This window comes from Pseudorasbora parva, chromosome 18, assembly GCF_024679245.1.
Source record: "Pseudorasbora parva isolate DD20220531a chromosome 18, ASM2467924v1, whole genome shotgun sequence".
Classification (NCBI taxonomy): Eukaryota; Metazoa; Chordata; class Actinopteri; order Cypriniformes; family Gobionidae; genus Pseudorasbora; species Pseudorasbora parva.
The window spans coordinates 24417249-24437450 of NC_090189.1; the positions used below are offsets into that span (position 1 = coordinate 24417249).

At 43.9% G+C, this 20202-nt stretch overlaps 2 protein-coding genes across 3 annotated transcripts in view; both read left to right on the plus strand.

Moving 5' to 3' along the window:
* Positions 1-1561, plus strand: part of pacs1a (phosphofurin acidic cluster sorting protein 1a) — a 31670-nt gene extending 30109 nt beyond the window's left edge. For both annotated transcript variants that reach the window (XM_067424103.1, XM_067424104.1), the window contains exon 24: positions 112-1561. In XM_067424103.1, the coding sequence (XP_067280204.1) occupies positions 112-230 (119 nt within the window). In that variant the 3' untranslated portion in view covers positions 231-1561. The remainder of the gene's footprint in view (positions 1-111) is intronic.
* A 2169-nt stretch (positions 1562-3730) lies between these two features.
* Positions 3731-19573, plus strand: zgc:165604 (uncharacterized protein LOC792578 homolog). Its single transcript, XM_067424049.1, has 6 exons — positions 3731-3815; positions 4477-4631; positions 11442-11640; positions 18426-18581; positions 18660-18782; positions 18966-19573. Exons 1-6 carry the CDS (start codon positions 3752-3754, stop codon positions 19163-19165), a joined length of 897 nt encoding a protein of 298 aa, XP_067280150.1. The 5' UTR covers positions 3731-3751; the 3' UTR covers positions 19166-19573.
* The last annotated feature ends 629 nt before the right edge of the window (positions 19574-20202 follow it).

The window sequence follows — 20202 nt, forward strand, 5'->3', positions numbered from 1 at the left end:
ATATTTCCTATTAAGTTTTTTAAATTCGGGGTACATTCGATTTGAAATCTCTCCGACATTTGGACCCACTGTATGTTAACCCTCTTCACTCATGAGATGGACATGTTTCAGTGTCTGTAGATGGGATGGAGTGGAATGATGTGAAGTTCTTCCAGCTTGCGTCTCAGTGGCCCACTCATGTGAAGTACATTCCTGTGGGGCTGTTTGGATACAACAAACCGTCTTCCTAGTGACCTCTGACTTGGGAAAAATGATGGTAAAGTTTCTTGATCCTGCTTATTATAGCCTTCAGATGGAATAGAGGGCTAGTTGTTCTTCTTGAGTGGTCCTGCTTCCAGTACACGATAGATACTTGAGCCAAAGTGGGAGATCTTAATTCTCATCGGTGAACGGTGGGTTTGTTTGATCTCGTTTTGGCCTATAGACGGGCCAGAGCAGAAAAAGACTTGAGGATGGATCATCAGTGGGTTGAGAATATTATTTATAAACCATTTCTAACAGTGTTTTGTGTGCTGTGCAATTCATGACGCAATAATATCCCAATATTGTATTGAGTTTATATTTAAATGGTACTTGATGTTAGTGATTTAAAGTCTTCAGATTTATTATTTGTAAATTTTTATTGTACAGCTTTAATGTATGATTAGTGTTACTTCACCGAATTTGAATAACTGAATCTGACATCCAAAGCTTCTCAGACACTGTAAAGAAAAAAAGAAGCCTTTAAGATACTTTATTAAAGGATATTTTTGTCTATGTATGAAATATTCTACTGTCCACTTGTATAAAAATATATATTTGCTTATGTGATTTTATCTATATGTATGCATTAATCAAAGCATGCATCTATATGTGCTTACATCAGGGTTTGTCTAAGCTGCTAAGGACACCTTGTCCATTCCACTGTGGTTTCTGAGTTAAATATCTTGTTGCTATCAATTTATTAATCTGCCATCACTAAAGGTAATCACTGGCTGTTGTTATGCCTTCCACAACAAATGTGATTATTTGAGTTAAGTAATAATAAGAGTAAACATAATATGGTTTATTTTGTTCATTCTAAGTGACCTGAGACTACATTTGAAAAATGTGAACCATTATTGCCTTTCTACATCTGTTGTACACAACCTAGTTAGTTTGCATGATGCAGTATATTGATCAGTATGACTGCAGCACACATAGTTATTTTGATAACACTGTACATGTGAAAAGTCAGTATTGTATATTTTGGTCTATAAAGCTTTGTGTGGTATTTTGACATTTACAAACAACTGCAGAAGTAATAAATCTATTGTAAGTGCAATCTCTGTTTTACTTTTACGAGTTAAACTGGGGCTGCACTAAAGTTCATAATTTAAAAAGTGTAATATAGATTACTTGCCGATTGTAGTCAATTACTGATTCCAAATTACCTGACAAAAATTGTAGTTAGTAAGATTACTTGCTTTAGGTAATGTATTCCGATTACTTTTTAGATTACTTTTAACCTTTTATCACATTGATTTTAATAGACTATCTTGTAACATGGTTATATAAAAAAACAAAGAGAAAAAATATATTGTTTTTTAGTATCAACAACATGAAGTGCATTAAATACTTCATTACGTCAGGGTTTCCCACACTAACTAAGGGCTTATTTCAAGTAAATATATTAGAGCAAAGAGAAATTTTTAAATATGACAAAGACTGATGGGGTAAATGACTCATAATTCATTGATTCTACTTCTGTGATAATAACATGTAAGTAATAGATAAGTAACTGTGGTATGATTTAAAAGTATTTTAAAATGTAATATAATCGAATTACAAGTACGAGGTCCCGACTCTCTGTGGTCGTTAAAAATCCCAGGATGTCCTTCGATAAAGTGTAGGGGTGTAACCCCGGCATCCTGCCCAAATTAGCCCATTGGCCCCTGTCCATCATGGCCTCCTAATCTTCCCCATATCCTGATTGGCTTCATCACTCGGTCTCCTCTCCACCATAAGCTGGTGTGTCGTGCGCCTTCTGGCGCAATATGGCTGCCGTCGCATCATCCAGGTGGATGCTGCACATTGGTGGTGGTTGAGGAGATTCCCCTTTATATAAATGTAACAGATTATTATTATTTTTTTTTTTTGGAATCTGATTACGTAATCCAAGTTACATGTAATCAGTTGCTACCCAGCACTATATAGTAAATGATTACAAACAATCTGGAGTACATAAAATTATATGTATGTTATGCATGTATTGCTAGGGGTTAACAGTTTATGACCAAAGACCAGTAGTGTAAAATGAACTCCAAGAGTCAGGAGTGTAATTAATTGAAATAAATATTTACTTAAGAATAGTTTGCATTTTCATCAGCAGAAGCCAGCTTCAAGTTTTAGAAGGAGTTCGTAGGCCGCACTCCCCCTCTCCCTCTTGTTGCCCCGCCCCCTCCTACAAACTATTGTCCCAACAGTCATACCATTTTCAAGGTCTATCCACATCATTACTGCAAAGTGGATGATTCTGATTGGCTCAGAGAAAATGCACAGTCATGGTTCATTTCCACACATTCTCAGTTAATCTGATGCACATCTCCATAAATATGTTACTTTTTGACACTTTTACACTGGAATTAGGCCCGTAGTGACCTTCCAACAAGTCCACCCATCTCTTAGGATGTCCATTCTCAACACTGACCTGTAACACAGAATTCTGCACACGTACAAAGATACACAGTCTCCAGGGTTGGAGCTGATTAAGCTCCAGTTGTAATTAGAATGTTCCGCAAAACATACTGATAACACGTGCTTTCTCTCAGTGAGAGTACAGACAATAATACAGGCAATATTCATCTTGATTCTTAAGTGTTTCAGTTAAAGGAAATATCCGGAAGCAGGGCTAAATGAGCAAACACTGTTACTGCACTCCTGACATGTTAGGGGTGTGTGATACCTCCAAAATCGAATCACTCGACACCTTGTTGCTGTCAAGTGTTTAGTGACACATCACGCATCTCTAGGCCAGACCCTCAGTCACTCCTCAGAGACCAAATACACACCAGAAAACAAGAACTCAGGGGTTCTCTTAAGCAAATTCATAACTGGATTGAAGCTTTATAATAATGTAGGAAAATAAATATTGATTAAAGCTTTGATTATGATTTTAATTAGTATTTTATAAGTTGGTCTTTGAATTTCCACTGTGAAAAGTGAGAGTAAAGTGATTTATAGTGTTAGAAAACATATACATTTCAAATAAATTTCCAATCATTAAATATCCTGAAAAATGTTTTACACAAAACTATTAAGCAGCTCAGCTATTATCATATTAGAATAATATCTGACAGATCATGTGGCACTGGAGTAACGGAGTAATATTTTGTTTGAATTGTATTATTATTTTTTTTGTATTACTACTTGAGCAAATATGCTACCTTCTTTCAAAAAAACAAACAAAAAAAAAACATCAAAATCTAGTGCATATAATTGCATTTATATTTTAGAAAAAGGGTCATTCAAAGGGATCATCATATTTATAGGTCTGTGCCATGCATGAAAACCCCTGATTTAGCAGATGCTTTCTTATTCAACACTACAGGGACATGTAAACTATTCTCTGTGTGTGGTTACGGGGGATACACCGATAGAGGGAGGGCAGGAGATAAAGGGACAGAGAATGAGAACTGCCCCCCTTTGATGCCCAATAACCCAGTTATGCCTGTCCAGTCAGTCCAAACACACGGACCTTTATGGAGGAAAGGGCACATGTATCTTCTCAGAGATGGGCTGTACAGGATGGAGACTGCTCTGGCTGGCCTGCTTGGTGTCCACTTTTCTTCAATATGGTGCGTGTTGATTTTATTGCTAAAATTACATTAGGCTATTAAATATGGTCAGAAAAAATGTGCCTTGTGTCTTAGGAAGAAGAACATTTACACAACTGTAGATAACTATTGCCTTATAACTTGAAGGCCGCTGATTTTAACCAGGTTTTAACATAGCATAACAAGTATCTCAATGTTTTTCATATTGCAAACCATTTTGAAATCAGTCCAATAGATATTGAGTAATAAAATACAATGTGCAACAAAGATCACGATATTTGTTTATAATTAGTGTTTTATGTGTGTAAAGTTACAATAGCTGAAGTATTTTTAATTTGGGTCTGGGTTTTTTTAGAAGAAGAATTGAACCCCATTGTTCTCTCAGTTGGTGTATTTGTCCTTCCCAAGCCTGTCAGCTGTAATTAAGGCTTTATAGTCACTTTGCATTCCCCCACACACACACACACATACACAAAGGCCTGGGGGTGGCAGAGTGGTGGGGGTGGGACTCATCATTACAGTAATGAGACAACCATTGAGATGGAAGGAGAGAGGTTGAGAGCTACACAACACAACTGTAGAATAAATGGGCATAGAATAGAATAAGAAAAACGGCCACAAATCAAGCACCAACGTTTATTAAAAATGATCCAGCTTGACTGTTTCCCTCCAACATCTCCAGGTGCAGTCCGGGTGACCGTGAGGGAATCTGGTCTGGAGGTTGTGCAGGGAGATTCTGTCACACTGCCCTGTTCGTTCTTCACCATGATGCCCTTGTTCAGACTCAGCATCATCTGGACTCTGACCCCAGTCTCCGACCCTGACTCCCCCACACAGGTGTCACCTATATACAACAATCATCTAATAAGACCTAAAGGCCCATTCACACCAAGAAAGATAACTAACTATAACCATGTTCTAAAAATCACTGTATGAGACAAGTGATAGACATATGTTTGAAATAGATGTTTCATAGTTTTTTTTCTTTTCTTTTTTTCATATAATGAACAAGTAAAACCATTGATAGGCAATCAAAATCCATCCAACTTTAAAGCATGGAAAGAACATAACCTAGAATAAAAATAGTGTTATTGTCTGATGGTCTGGATGCTAATATGCAGTACATCCGGAAAGTATTCACAGTGCTACACTTTTTCTACATTTTGTTATGTTACAGCCTTATTCCAAAATGGATTAAATGTATTATTTTCCTCAATAATAACAACAATACCCCATAATGACAATTTGAAAGAAGTTTGTTTGAAAGTGTGGTGCTACTTTTTAAGTATGGAGCTTGGCACACCTATTTTTGGGCCGTTTCTCTCATTCTTCTGTGCAGGACTTCTCAAGCTCCATCAGGTTGGATGGGGAACGTCTGTGCACAGCCATTTTCAGATCTCTACACAGATGTTAAAATCCGGTTCAAGTCTGGCCTCTGGCTGGGTCACTCGTGGACATTCACGATTTGGAGTTGTCCTAAAGCCACTCCTTTGTTATCTTGCTGTTTGCTTAGGGTCGTTGTCCTGTTGGAAGATGAAACTTTACCCCATTATAAAGTCCAGAGTGCTCTGGAGCAGGTTTTCATCAGTGATGTCTCTGTACATGACTGCATTCATCTTTCCCGCGGTTCTGACTTGTCTCCTAGTTCCTGCTGCTAAAAAAACACCCCCACAGCATGATGCTGCCACCACTATGCTTCACTGTAGAGATGGTATTGGCCAGGTGATGAGTTGTGCCTGATTTCCTCCAGACATGAGATGACATTTGCCATTCAGGCCAAAGAGTTCAATCTTTGTTTCAATAGACCAGATAATTTTGTTTCTCATGGTCTGAGAGTCCTTCAGGTGCTTACTTTGCAATCTCCAGGCAGGCTGTAATGTGCCTTTTATTGAGGAGTGGCTTCTGACTGGCTACTCTACTATACAGGCTTGATTGGTGGAGTGCTGCAGAGATGGTTGTTCTTCTGGAAGGTTCTCCTCTATCCACAGAGAAATGCTGGAGCTCTGTCAGAGTGACCATCGGGTTCTTGGGCTCCTCCCTGACTAAGGCCCTTCTCTCCTGATGACTCAGTCTGGCCGGGCGGCCAGCTCGGTGGTTCCAAACTTCTTCAATTTACATATGATGAAGGCCGCTGTGCTCATTGGGATCTTTAATGCTGCAGACATTTTTCTGTACCCTTCCTCAGACCTGTGCCTCGATACAATCTGGTCTCGGTGGTCTACAGACAGTTCCTTGAACTTCATGGCTTGGTTTGTGCTCTGACATGCACTGTTAACCTTATATAGACATCTGTGTGCCTTTCCAAATCATGTCCAGCCAACTGAATTTACCACAGGTGGACTCCAATCAAGTTATAGGAACATCTTAAGGATGATCAGTGGAAACAGGATGGACCTGAGCTCAATTTTGAGTTTCATAGCAAAGGCTATAAATACTTATGTACATGTGATTTAAAAAGAAAAATGCAAAGATTTAAAAAAAACGTACAGTCTTGTTCAAAATAATAGCAGTACAATGTGACTAACCAGAATAATCAAGGTTTTTAGTATATTTTTTATTGCTACGTGGCAAACAAGTTACCAGTAGGTTCAGTAGATTGTCAGAAAACAAACAAGACCCAGCATTCATGATATGCACGCTCTTAAGGCTGTGCAATTGGGCAATTAGTTGAAAGGGGTGTGTTCAAAAAATAGCAGTGTCTACCTTTGACTGTACAAACTCAAAACTATTTGTACAAACATTTTTTTTTCTGGGATTTAGCAATCCTGTGAATCACTAAACTAATATTTAGTTGTATGACCACAGTTTTTTAAAACTGCTTGACATCTGTGTGGCATGGAGTCAACCAACTTGTGGCACCTCTCAGCTGTTATTCCACTCCATGATTCTTTAACAACATTCCACAATTCATTCACATTTCTTGGTTTTGCTTCAGAAACAGCATTTTTGATATCACCCCACAAGTTCTCAATTGGATTAAGGTCTGAAGATTGGGCTGGCCACTCCATAACATTAATTTTGTTGGTTTGGAACCAAGACTTTGCCCGTTTACTAGTGTGTTTTGGGTCATTATCTTGTTGAAACAACCGTTTCAAGGGCATGTCCTCTTCAGCATAGGGCAACATGACCTCTTCAAGTATTTTAACATATGCAAACTGATCTATGATCCCTGGTATGCGATAAATAGGCCCAACACCATAGTAGGAGAAACATGCCCATATCATGATGCTTGCACCTCCATGCTTCACTGTCTTCACTGTGTACTGTGGCTTGAATTCAGAGTTTGGGGGTCGTCTCACAAACTGCCTGTGGCCCTTGGACCCAAAAAGAACAATTTTACTCTCATCAGTCCACAAAATGTTCCTCCATTTCTCTTTAGGCCAGTTGATGTGTTCTTTGGCAAATTGTAACCTCTTCTGCAGATGCCTTTTTTTTAACAGAGCGACTTTGCGGGGGATTCTTGAAAATAGATTAGCTTCACACAGACGTCTTCTAACTGTCACAGTACTTACAGGTAACTCCAGACTGTCTTTGATCATCCAGGAGGTGATCATTGGCTGAGCCTTTGCCATTCTGGTTATTCTTCTATCCATTTTGATGGTTGTCTTCCGTTTTCTTCCACGTCTCTCTGGTTTTGCTCACCATTTTAAGGCATTGGAGATCATTTTAGCTGAACAGCCTATAATTTTTTGCACCTCTTTATAGGTTTTCCCCTCTCTAATCAACTTTTTAATCAAAGTACGCTGTTCTTCTGAACAATGTCTTGAACGACCCATTTTCCTCAGCTTTCAAATGCATGTTCAACAAGTGTTGGCTTCATCCTTAAATAGGGGCCACCTGATTCACACCTGTTTCGTCACAAAATTGATGACCTCAGTGATTGAATGCCACACTGCTATTTTTTTGAACACACCCCTTTCAACTAATTCAACTAATTGCCCAATTGCACAGCCTTAAGAGCGTGCATATCATGAATGCTGGGTCTCATTTGTTTTCTGAGAATCTACTGAACCTACTGGTAACTTGTTTGCCACGTAGCAATAAAAAAATATACGAAAAACCTTGATTATTCTGATTAGTCACATTGTACTGCTATTATTTTGAACAAGACTGTATTTCATGTTATCTTTATGGGGTATAGAATTTTGAGGAAATTAATTTACTGAATCCATTTTGGAATAAGGCTGTAACCATAAAATGTGAAAAATTGAAGCACTTGAATACTTTCCAGATGCACTGAGTTATTGTCATATATAGGTTGTGTCTGAAAATAGCATTCTCTCAAAGTAACTGTTTCTTATGAGCGTAATTGCATTGCACCAATTAAAAGTATGTTCTGTATAGTATGAATGTGTATAGTATCTATGCAGTCTGGGTGTACTACATTTGCTATGTGTCATTGTGTGACCTACCATCGTCAGTTGTCTAGCTCCGTTGTCATTCATAAATCCTCTCCCATGGCCTCAGTGTCCATTGAACGCTTGAACACTTCAGAATCTTGCCAAAAGTAGTACATCAACCTGACACTTTTCACCCTTCTGTTTTATGGATAGGGTGAAGTTGGAAATTTAGTTTTTCAACTGGGAAGTATGCTACAGCCATAACTTTTTGTTGGTGTAAATGGCTTTTAGTCAGGATAAATGCCATGTTGAAACAGATTAAAAGGAGGCTGTGAGGGTTAGGGTGCATCAATCAGGTCCCTAGTTCAGTTTTCAGGGCACTGACCAATGACAGCGAGTCAGTCATTTTATGTAATGTCTCAATCACAAAATCTAGATGTGGAATTTTTACAGAGCGGATGTTCCAGTAAAGTATGCCCATTGGGATGACCTTATGTTCCCTTAATCAGGAATTCTAAAGTGCCTAGTAAACGTTATGTAAATACAATGTTTAATTTAGCTTTGTCTTAAATGTTGCAGGGATGTGAAACATGTTTTTCGTTGAACAGAAATAATGTCAGAAAGATATTAGTTAGGCTTTTTTGTTAGCCAAACACCTTTGAGATTTTTTAAATATTTAACAACACATTTGCATGTTCATAGTTTAAAAAAAAATTAAAAGAGAGCTCAATTTTTGTAATGTTTTATTTTAAAGGAACTGTATGTAAGAAATGTATTTCAATTAATCATAAAATGGCCAGGATATGTCACTACATTAAGAAATCGTGTTAATTTCAAATACTTATATCACTGACAACTAGCCTGACAAGCCAGACCCACATCAAGATGTTTGGTCTGGAAACTCACCATTGACAGGGCTCAATCCGAGGGGCGGGATAAACGGTTGTCTTTCAGACTCCCTCTGCACGCGATAGGATAGCGCTACAACCAACCAGAGCAACGAAGGTGAAGCAGAGCTTGCTGACTGATTAAACATTCGCCGTATCCGGTCGGCTAAACTCCGAACACATCTTCCCTTTTTAAGAATGACTTCAGTGCCGTTCTTTGTTCTTTTCTCAGAGAAAAGCTTAACTCCAAGTCTTCCAGAGTCGCGGTCAAAGCTGATTCGAAAGACCGCCGCTGTTCGCAAGCAGTTTCTGTGTTCACTTGAAGCACGCAAACGCAACTCGGCCATCGTCATTATGGCCCCGCCCGCCGACTCTATACACGATGTGATTGGGCCGTCCAGATTGTGAGGAATGCAGCTCAGAATGGTATTGAGAGTTCCTGGACGACACTTGTGGGCAAATTAAATTTGCTGCCGCTAGGGTGCGTCTAGATTTCTAAGCTAACTGACAACAGTAGTCTGGCCAGGATAATGTCATTTAAAGGGGTGATGGATTGAGAAATCAACTTTCCCTTGAGCTTTTGATATATAAAAGGTCATGGTAATATAAGAATATCCTGTACATTTCAGAGCTAAAAACTTCCTTGTTAGTCAAAGAAAAGCTTTTATAGACACCAGGCTCAGCAAACGGTCTTGTGCTTCATACTTACATCACTGCGCGACGAAACACCGCCTATACAGCACGTTTAATTCAGTAGCCCCGCCCACCGACTCATTGAGCTGTTCGGTCCACAAGCCAGCTGCAATAAACATGTGGAAGAAGATGGCAAGCAAGATATTGTGGAACACAGTCGCTGCATAAGCTTCCTTTGGATTGTAATATTGGGAATGTGTGATACTTCACAGGGTTCGACATTAACGCTTGTACGGGACAAGTGGATTTTTTGAAGGTACAAGTGAAAAAGAATTTTACTTGCCCGACGGACAAGAGCCTGATTAAAACAAAAAATAACTAGTGAATCATCAAAATGCAAGAATGATTGTGCATTAATTTAGTGTAAGTGGCGATCGATAGTGGTGGATAATAATATATGATGAAATGACGATAACAAGGTCGCGCTGTTGACACTCGTGCAGCCTCTCCGGGAGAAATTAAAACACTAGAGCGTTTAAGCTGTTTCCTGAATACCATCACGACTGAAAATGATACTGCTTTCATATGACAGTTTCATAAACAATTAATTAACATTCACTTACATTTACATTCACTTAAAGTCACTTACATTTTAGATGCAATATTGAGTGCTTTTGTTTCATTTTCAGCAGCGAAAATACTTCACACACAGGAGAACCGTAACGCGTCTCACAGCAACAAGTGTGTTACTGAATGATTCAGTGTTTGAATGAACGACTCAATGACTGACTCAAGACGGCCATCTGCTGCCACCTACTGGAGGTTTAGTTTCATGTTTAAACATACTTTCCAACATTTCTTTTTTGTCTATTCAAAATTACAAATCTCAAAACATTATTTAATGCAGTTTTAATTTTTCAGTGTAAATTATTTAATTTTATTTTTAACAGCCCTGATAGTGTCTTAATTTAATTTAATGTATTGATCAAATTTAACAATATAAAATTAAACCTGAAGCATAGCCTATATTTGATAAGATTAGGGGGGAGATGCCCTTTATAAAAAGTAAAAATATCACAAATTTGAAATGATTCAATAAAAAATAAATCACAAATATGCAGATTTAAATATGGCAAAGCTGATTGAACACTGGTGAGAATATTGCTTCAGAATAAATTATACTCACAACACACACACAAACAAAATAAAAAAAATATCGAACTTTTTTCCGGACAAGCACATTAAGCCCTGCTTCATTTATTTTTAATGAAGTTCCAGCTCATGTGGGGAAGACGGAGTGTTCACTTAATTTCACTGCAGAATCGTTTGTAAACAAATCTCCGGTAGATGCTGGATTTGGATCTGACAGGAATGGTGCAGCACACTTGTGAGTAAAATGTGATTGCAGTACCAGTTTTGGCCACAATCTTAAATACACTTCCTTTAAATTGATTTATTTTTTTCAATTGTATGATTGAATTAGTTTTATATAAATTCAAAAACCCCTTGAAGTTCCCAAATCCTTTAGGAAACCCTGGTTTGCACAATAAATTGAATTGAATGCACCACTTTTTTGTACAGTCTTTACAATAGCAACTTATCATAGTATAAAGGTCCTAGGTCATGTCATTTCTGAAATCTCTAAACGTTTTATGAAATTTTTGTCCACTGAAAGTTTTTGGAAATATGTTTAATCAACCATTGGCACTCCTGCGTTTCATTGAACACACTGTAGGCGTACTTCTATTCCTCACAGCCTTGTTTTCATGCCTTTCTCTCTTGTGCAGGTGATCGTGTATGATCACGGGCAGGTGATTGAAAGCCCTTCATTCATGGGCCGGGTGGGCTTTGCTGGCATGCCCTGGAGCGCAGACATCATTTTGAATTACACACGTGTATCTGACGCTGGAGTCTATCGTTGTGTGGTCAGCAACCCACCTGAGACGGGAGACCCTGGCATTGGAGAGCTCAGCCTCACTGTTCTGGGTATCATACATCACATAGCATCCTTTTTTGTGCTCTTTTACATGTTACACCAATTAGCCGTGTTTACAAGAAGGAGATCTAAAACCGTAGCCTGACAAGCCAGACCCACATCAAGATGTTTGGTCTGGAAACTCACCATCGACAGCCAGGGCTCAATCCGAGGGGCGGGATAAACGTACTCGGTTACTTTCGTAACCTCGGTTCCCTGAGAGAGAGGAACGAGTATTACGTATGGGAAAAACTCCTTTTCTCGAGAATATGAAGCAAAACTTTAATAAAGGTATCCATGTAAAGCGCAGTGCCGCTGAACGGCCATAGCTCAGCGCGAGGAGCGCTCTGATTGGCCGGGCCACGGCAACTGCATGAACCTATGGTGAGGCGGCTGAGAGGAACGAGCCAATGGGGGGCGTTCCAGAAGCCCGCCGAAAAAAGGTGCTTATATTTGCATACAGGAGGCTATATAAAGCCCTGATTTCGCCATAGGTGTCAGGTTTTTAGATCGACTGAAGCGATACCTGAGAAGCATAAACACGGCACGGAACGTAATACTCGTTCCTCTCTCTCAGGGAACCGAGGTTACGAAAGTAACCGAGTACGTTCCCTTTCGAGAGAGGTTCCTCGTATTACGTATGGGAACACAATGTAAAGCGCCGTGTGTGCTGACTGACCCAGTATGCCCAAAGCACATGTAAATAACCCCCGAGACACCGAAGAGGCGGCTATAAGGGGGGATGAAGAACCGGAAGAGTCGGTTCGTTTGAACGGCTGATCGGACATAGTCGGATCTTATGATAAATGAAAAGTGCTTAAGGACTGATGTGTACAGGCCAAAACTAAAGGCAATCTGTTTACCAGGGTCAAGATAGAGCCTAGATGGAGAGAAGCCCTGCTTGTAGAGCTGGAACCTCCAATTTATAGAATCTGATAAAAGTGGACGGAGAGGCCCAGCCTGCCGCCGCACAGATATCTTCCAAAGAAATGCCACACGACCAAGCCCAAGATGAGGCCATGCCTCTAGTGGAGTGGGCTTTAACGCCTATAGGGCAAGTCAGGTTTTTAGACTCATATGCCAGCGAGATAGCGTCCACTATCCAGTGTGAGAGTCTTTGCTTCGTGACAGCACAACCTTTAGTGCGGCCGCCGAAGCAGACAAACAGCTGGTCCGACTGCCTGAAGGGGGAGGAGCGCTCCAGATACAGTCTCAAAGCTCTGACCGGGCAGAGTAGATTCGCGTCCTGTTCACCCTGAGATGCGGGTAAAGGAAGCAGAGTAATAACCTGTGCTCTAAAAGGGGTAGAAAGCACTTTGGGTATAAAACCATGTCTCGGTTTAAGAACAACTTTGGAGTTGTTGGGCCCGAACTCGAGACAGGACGGACTCACTGAGAGTGCGTGTAAGTCACTCACACGTTTAACCGAGGCCAGAGCCAGCAGAAACGCAGTTTTGAATGATAAAAGCTTTATGGTCGCGGTCTGGAGAGGCTCGAAGGGGGGACCCTTCATAGCGTCTAGAACCACCGCGAGGTCCCAAATAGGGACCGAAGGGGGGCGAGGGGGGTTCAATCTCCTGGCCCCTTTAAGAAAACGTACAATGAGCTCACTTTTCCCTAGTGAATGTCCCGCGACCTGAGCGTGGTTAGCCGCTATGGCGGCGACATAAACTTTGAGCGTGGAGGGGGAACGACCCGCGTCCAGTAGCTCTTGGAGAAAAGCGAGCACTTCTGTTGTTTCGCATGAGCGTGCGTCGATATTTCGGACGGCACACCAGTTAGAAAACACTGACCACTTCAGAGTATAGAGCCGCCTCGTCGAGGGGACTCTAGCTTCCGCTATAGTGTTCATAACTCTGTCAGAGAGGTTTCCCGATACCAGTTGATGGGCCATACGTGGAGGGCCCATAGTTCGGGACTGGGATGCCAGATCCCCCCCTTCGCCTGCGTGAGGAGGTCTTTCCTCAGCGGAATGGGCCATGGGGCTGTGTCTGACAGCTGGATCAGATCGGAGAACCACGTTCGGTTCCTCCAGAGCGGGGCTATTAAAAGCACCGCGGATGCTGTCTCCCTGATTTTCTTGATGGTTTGTGGTAGCATCGCGATCGGGGGGAAAGCATACAGCGGGAGACTGGGCCAGACATGGGCCAGGGCATCCCTGCGTTTGGAGAAAAATATTGGGCAGTGAGTGTTGTCTTCTGAGGCGAAGAGATCCACTTTCGCTCTGCCGAAGGTGTTCCAAATTAAGAGAACCGTTTGCGGGTGAAGAGACCATTCCCCTGGGGGAATGGTTCTCCTGGATAACATATCCGGACCCACATTCAGAATACCTGGCACGTGAGCCGCCCTCAGGGAGCTCAGGTTGTGCTCTGCCCATAAAAGGAGATGCTTCGCCATGCGGTGAAGGGAATATGATCTCAGGCCACCCTGGCGGTTTATGTACGCTACCACCGACATGTTGTCTGAACGAACCAAGACGTGGTGGTTCTTTATATGTGGAAGGAAAGCTCTCAGCGATAAGGCGACCGCTTTCATCTCTAGACAGTTTATGTGCAGCCGCTTTTCTGTTTCTGCCCACAGGCCAGAGGTCGGCTTGCCCTCGTGCAGGGCTCCCCACCCCCGAGTGGAGGCATCTGTCGAGACCACTTTCAACTTCGTAACTGTGCCCATAAGCACGCCCCCCGATACCACTCTGTCCTCGTCCAAGGAGCCAAAGTTTTGACAACGCTGTGGCTCACTTTGACGGGAAAACGGCTCCATTTCCATGCATAAGGAGGGACACGGGCGCGTAGCCAACGCTGGAGGGGACGCATGTGTAGCAGTCCCAGCCTGAGCACTGACGATGCCGAGGCCATAAGGCCGAGCATTCTCTGAAAGTGTTTCAGGGGAACGCGAGTTCCGGCTTTGAATGAAGTCGCCATGTTCTGGACGGATAGCGCGCGCTGTGACGTCAGCCGCGCGTTCATGAGTCTCGAGTCTAGAACAATGCCCAGAAAAGATATCTTTTGAGTGGGTGACATCGAGCTCTTGGCGATATTGATCCTGAGACCCAAACAGTCTAAATGGTTGAGGAGCCAGGATCTGTGTGTTAGTAGTTCTGCTCGAGACTGGGCTATCACTAGCCAGTCGTCGAGGTAGTTGAGCACCCGCATCCCTTTCAGCCTGAGCGGGGCTAATGCCGCGTCCATACATTTCGTAAACGTGCGGGGCGCCAGGGATAAGCCGAATGGCAGGACCGTGTACTGATAAGCCTGCCCCTCGAAGGCGAATCTCAAGAATGGCCTGTGGTGGGGGGCTACCTGCACATGAAAGTACGCATCTTTCAGATCTATCGTGAAAAACCAGTCCCCAGGGCGAATGTGCGCGAGGATCTGTTTCACCGTTAGCATTTTGAACGAGCGAGTCATTAGAGCTTTGTTCAAATGCCTTAGATCTAGGATGGGCCTGAGCTCTCCGTCCTTCTTCGGAACGAGAAAGTATCGGCTGTAGAAGCCCGACTCGCTTTTGGAAGGGGGGACGGGCTCCACCGCTCCCTTCTTTACCAGTTTCAAAATCTCGGTGCGAAGCACGTGACTGACGCTGCTTCTCACCGAGGTCTCGACCACGGCGCGAAAGCGCGGGGGCCTGCGAACGAACTGTAGCGAGTAGCCCCTTTTTACTATGTTCATAACCCAATTTGATACCCCGGGCATGGCTTGCCAGGCCTGAGCCCGACACGATAGCGGCTGGAGCCGGCGCGGATAAGGGTCGCCTACTAGAGGGAACTCGGTAGCGCTGCCATTTTGTGCTTGAGACATAGAGGGGGTAGTGCTTATGTGTGGCGGCGTGCACTGTGGAGTGGGCGCCGGGACATTTATAGCATGGGTGGGAGGGGTGAATGAGTGTAGGAGTGCAGACTGATGTGTGGGCACATTTACTACAGAGAAAAAGCTCTTTTTGAGATTTATTTGGGTCGCCGTGATAACGGCGTTTGTGTGCAGGCGAGTGCGTTTGACAACGGGCTCGTTGGCTGCTAAACTGAGGTCGGCAGTCACCTGGGTGCAGGGAACTGGGAGACCGGGAGGGAGAGATGGGGGTCCGGCCGAGGCGAGACCTGACCATCTCCTTTTTATCCCTGCGGCTAGGATGGCTTCGGAGGCTCGGGGTTCAACACAATCCTGGGTCGAGGTCCCCGGCGTTCAGGCCGACTGCTGCGGTTCGCGGAGCAGGAACGTTGGCGCGGTCCAGAAGAGGAGCGAGGCCGGGAAGGTGGCGCTGCCGGCTTAGCGGGTTGAGAAGGCGGGGGTCTACCTCGAGAGCGTCCCTGGCCTGAAGACGAGCTGGAGCGCTTAGGCAGGAAATGCCTCATAGCCTGCGAAGCCTTCTGCGCTTCAGTGAAACGCTCCGCGAAACCCACGACTGACGGGCCGAAGAGACCGGTAGTGGAGATGGGGGCGTCCAAAAAGGAGGCTTTATCCGCGTCCTTCATCTCGGTCAAATTCAGCCAAAGGTGCCTCTCTAAGATCGTCAGGTTAGCCATATTTTTCCTGATGGCTTGTGCAGTGGCTTTAGTGGCGCGAAGGGCCAAGTCCGTCGCGCTGCGGAGGTCCTTCAAAACATCGGAGTCGGGGACAGACTCATCCAAGGAGCGGAGAAGTCTGGCCTGGAACACCTGAAGGACAGCCATGGTGTGAAGGGCCGCGGAAGCCTGGCCAGCGGAGGCATATGCCCGGCCAGCGAGAGCAGAAGTGGTGCGGCAGGGCTTGGACGGGTGCTGAGCCCTGGACTGCCATCCTCTGGAGGAGGAGGGCGGGCAGAGGTGCGCGGCGACAGCCTCCTCGAGGGGTGGAAGAGACTCATAGCCTTTTTCCTTAGCGCCGTCGACAACGGAGAGCGCTGGGGAAAAGGCGGATCTGGCGCGAGCAGAGTAGGGCGACTTCCACGACTTCGTAAGCTCGTCGTGTACCTCAGGGAAGAAAGGCGCGGGCTTCTGAGGAGAAGAGAGGCGGCGGCTTTCCAGGAACCACTCGTCCAACCTGCTGCGCGTTGGCTCATCGGGCTGGGACCACTCGAGCCCGAGGTCTTCCACGGCCCTGGAGAGCACGCGGATGAGTTCCGCGTCGACGTTAGATTTGGCGCTCGTGGCGGTCTGCGTCGAAGCGGGGGGCTCCGAGACAGAAGCTGACCACTCGCTACCAGAAGCGGCTGTGGAGAGGCTGTCCTCATCATCCTCTGGCGACGGGCCACCGAAGGAAACCGAACAGGCCGCTGCATGAGAGGGACGCTGTTCCTCCTGGGTGAAGGTGACCGGCGATGGCGAGGCACGCGGGGAGTCATCCGGCGTGCAGTCGCCAGACCGTTCCGGCAGCCTCTGGTCGCGGCGTTTCTTGCGGCGCGGCCCAGCGGCAGGAGGAGGGACCTGGTCGAAGGTGGCGAGGCGAGCCCGAAGGGTCTGCAGCGCCATCTCGTCGCACTCGGGGCAGCCGCCCTGAGAGAGTGCGAGCTGCGCGTGGTCCCGTCCAAGGCATGCCACGCAGATGACGTGACGGTCGCCGCCAAGGAGAGGAGCTCTGCAAGAGCCGCAGGAAATGCGAGGCATTTGAAACAACGCCCCGCGCTCTTTTAGGAGAAGAGAGTTTAAAAGGATACGATCGCCGGATGGCGTAGCTGGAACGGCAGAGAAGGCGGAGAGGGAGTCCGTCGTCCTCAGCTGCAGGTTCCGCTGGTGCCTTTTCGACGGCGGTTGCTTCTTCCGGAGGTCAGCGAAGGTATCGCTGAAGGAGATATAATCTGACACCTATGGCGAAATCAGGGCTTTATATAGCCTCCTGTATGCAAATATAAGCACTTTTTTTCGGCGGGCTTCTGGAACGCCCCCCATTGGCTCGTTCCTCTCAGCCGCCTCACCATAGGTTCATGCAGTTGCCGTGGCCCGGCCAATCAGAGCGCTCCTCGCGCTGAGCTATGGCCGTTCAGCGGCACTGCGCTTTAAATGGATACCTTTATTAAAGTTTTGCTTCATATTCTCGAGAAAAGGAGTTTTTCCCATACGTAATACGAGGAACCTCTCTCGAAAGGGAACAGATGTCTTTTAAACTCCCTCTGCACGCGATAGGATGGCGCTTCAACAAACCAGAGCAACGAAGGTGAAGCAGAGCTAGTTGATGATTAAACTTTCGCCGTATCCGGTCGGCAAAACTCCGAACACATCTTCCCTTTTTAAGAATGACTTCAGTGCCGTTCTTTTCTCAGAGAAAAGCTCAACTCCAAGTCTTCCAGAGTCGCGGTCAAAGCTGATTCGAAAGACTGCCGTTAGCCAGCTTCTGTGTTTACTAGAAGCAACTCGGCCGTCATTATGTTAAGCCTCGCCCACCGACTCTATACACGAAGTGATTGGCCCGACCAGATTTTGGCGATTATAGAGCAGAACTGTATTGAGAGTTGCTAGATGACACTCGCGGCAGATTCGATTTGCTGCCGCTAGGGTGCGTCTAGATTTCTAGGCATTAAAACCGTTCAGCTGCACACAATTTCAAGATCATTTGTGATTCAGATTTTACATATGGATGTGAGACGACGTATGCACGTTTTTTGTGCTTGCGTTCGTTCTCTGAATCACATGTAGGCCTACGAGGAATCATTGTAAGATCAAATATAGGAGGGTTTGTAATATATGTAACATTTTATAAACGAGGCCCTGTGATCCAATATTACTCTGCATATTAGTTTTCGCCTATGATTTTGTCCAGATCACGCCGCTACACTTCAAACATAAATGGAACTCTTGTAAATCAGGTAACTCTCTCTGTGTGTGCAGCACCCCCATCTCTTCCTGTGTGTCTATGGGAAGGAGACACATACGCTGGGGGCAATGTGAGACTGTCCTGCGTGGTGGTGGAGGGCTTTCCTACTCCACAGGTGATCTGGGAGATGATAGAACCAGAGAAGACAACGCTGCCAGTGAACATGGATGGTAAAAAAGGACACTATACAGGTGTTCATCAAAAACATGAGACGCGCAGAAACAATGTTACACCCTTGTGTGTCGCAGGTCCCATGTCGGGTTCTGTGCACATTGCCAATGTGTCTGCGCAAACCTCTGGCCTTTACCGCTGCTCAGTGACCAACCCGCTGGGAACTCAGCACTGCTACATTAACCTGTCTGTGTACATACGTAAGTCTTTCTGCACACTTTCTGCTATCTTTATACATTCATTCATTGTGATCGCACAGACGCGACCAGGCATCTTCAAAACTTCTTTTGTGTTCTATGGAAGAGCAAAAGTTAAACCGGTTTGGAACGGCATGCGGGTGAGTAACTGATAACATTTTCATTTCTTTTTTTGTGACCCTATAGCTCCAGATAATTCCCCAGGCATCCTGCAGGGGGTGCTGTTGAGTCTGTCTATGGCCCTGCTCTTGCTGGCTCTGATGGTGCTTGTGCTGTGGCTCCACCGTTCGGCACAGGAGAGCAAATGGAGGATCAGCCATGAGGAAGATGAGTGCTATAATGAGATCAAATACACACCCTCTCTCATCAAACGCTCCTTTGTCTGAGACAAAGACAGGAAGTCAGAGCTGGATCGACTTTGCACTAATCACAATGTAAAGGCAAATATCATACTTTACCTGACAAAAATTAAGTAGTTTTTAACACCAGTGGTTTAACATACTTAAAGGGATAGTTCGCACAAAAATGAAAATTAGCCCATGATTTGCTCACCCTCAAGCCATCCTAGATGTATATGACATTCTTCTTTCAGAGTTATATTCAAAAATATCCTGGCTAATCTAAGCATTATAATGGCAGCTTTAATCTGAAGGCCAAAAGCGCATCCAATCCATCCATGATAAAAGTAAGTAATCAACAGCATGCTACACATGTTGTGAAATATATCTTAATTTGTATTTAACCCAGTAAATTACTATACGGGCAACTTTTTAAGATGCACATAGTCTCAAGACAATCAAGTTAAATCAATGCAAGTTTTGAGTTTGGTCCTCTGGTAGACGTGTGTATTCTCTGCAGAGGGAGATTTTCATACTGTAACATAAATGCTTTAAAGATTATTGTAACTATTGCATTTTGCTTTTGGAATTAAACCTCCAATTTAACTACAATAAAATGTAGATATATTCACTTTTAGTTTGTTCTGAGTTAATCCTCTTCCATGATTCCTTTTAATGTGTACACACACATACTTTATATATATATTTCTGAATGATCATCTGACATTGAAGACTGCAGTAATGTCTGCTAAAAAGTCAGCGTTGCCAGCACAAGAATAAATTAAATTTAAAATGTACTAAAAAGGGGTAGTTCACCCAAAAATTTAAATTCTGTCATTAATTACTCACCTGCATATCATTTCCAACCCATAAGACAACAGGGACTACACACTTTTAAAACTGACTTTATATTTATAAAAAGCGTCTCTTTTTTTTGGAGGGGGTTATTACAGCTTAAACAACATATACTTTACATGTTTATCACTTTTATCAGTGTTTTATGCAACATCAAAGGGTTTTCTGTACGTTGACACCAAAACTTTGACCTTAGACCACAGTATGTGTGTATGAGAAGCTTTTCAATT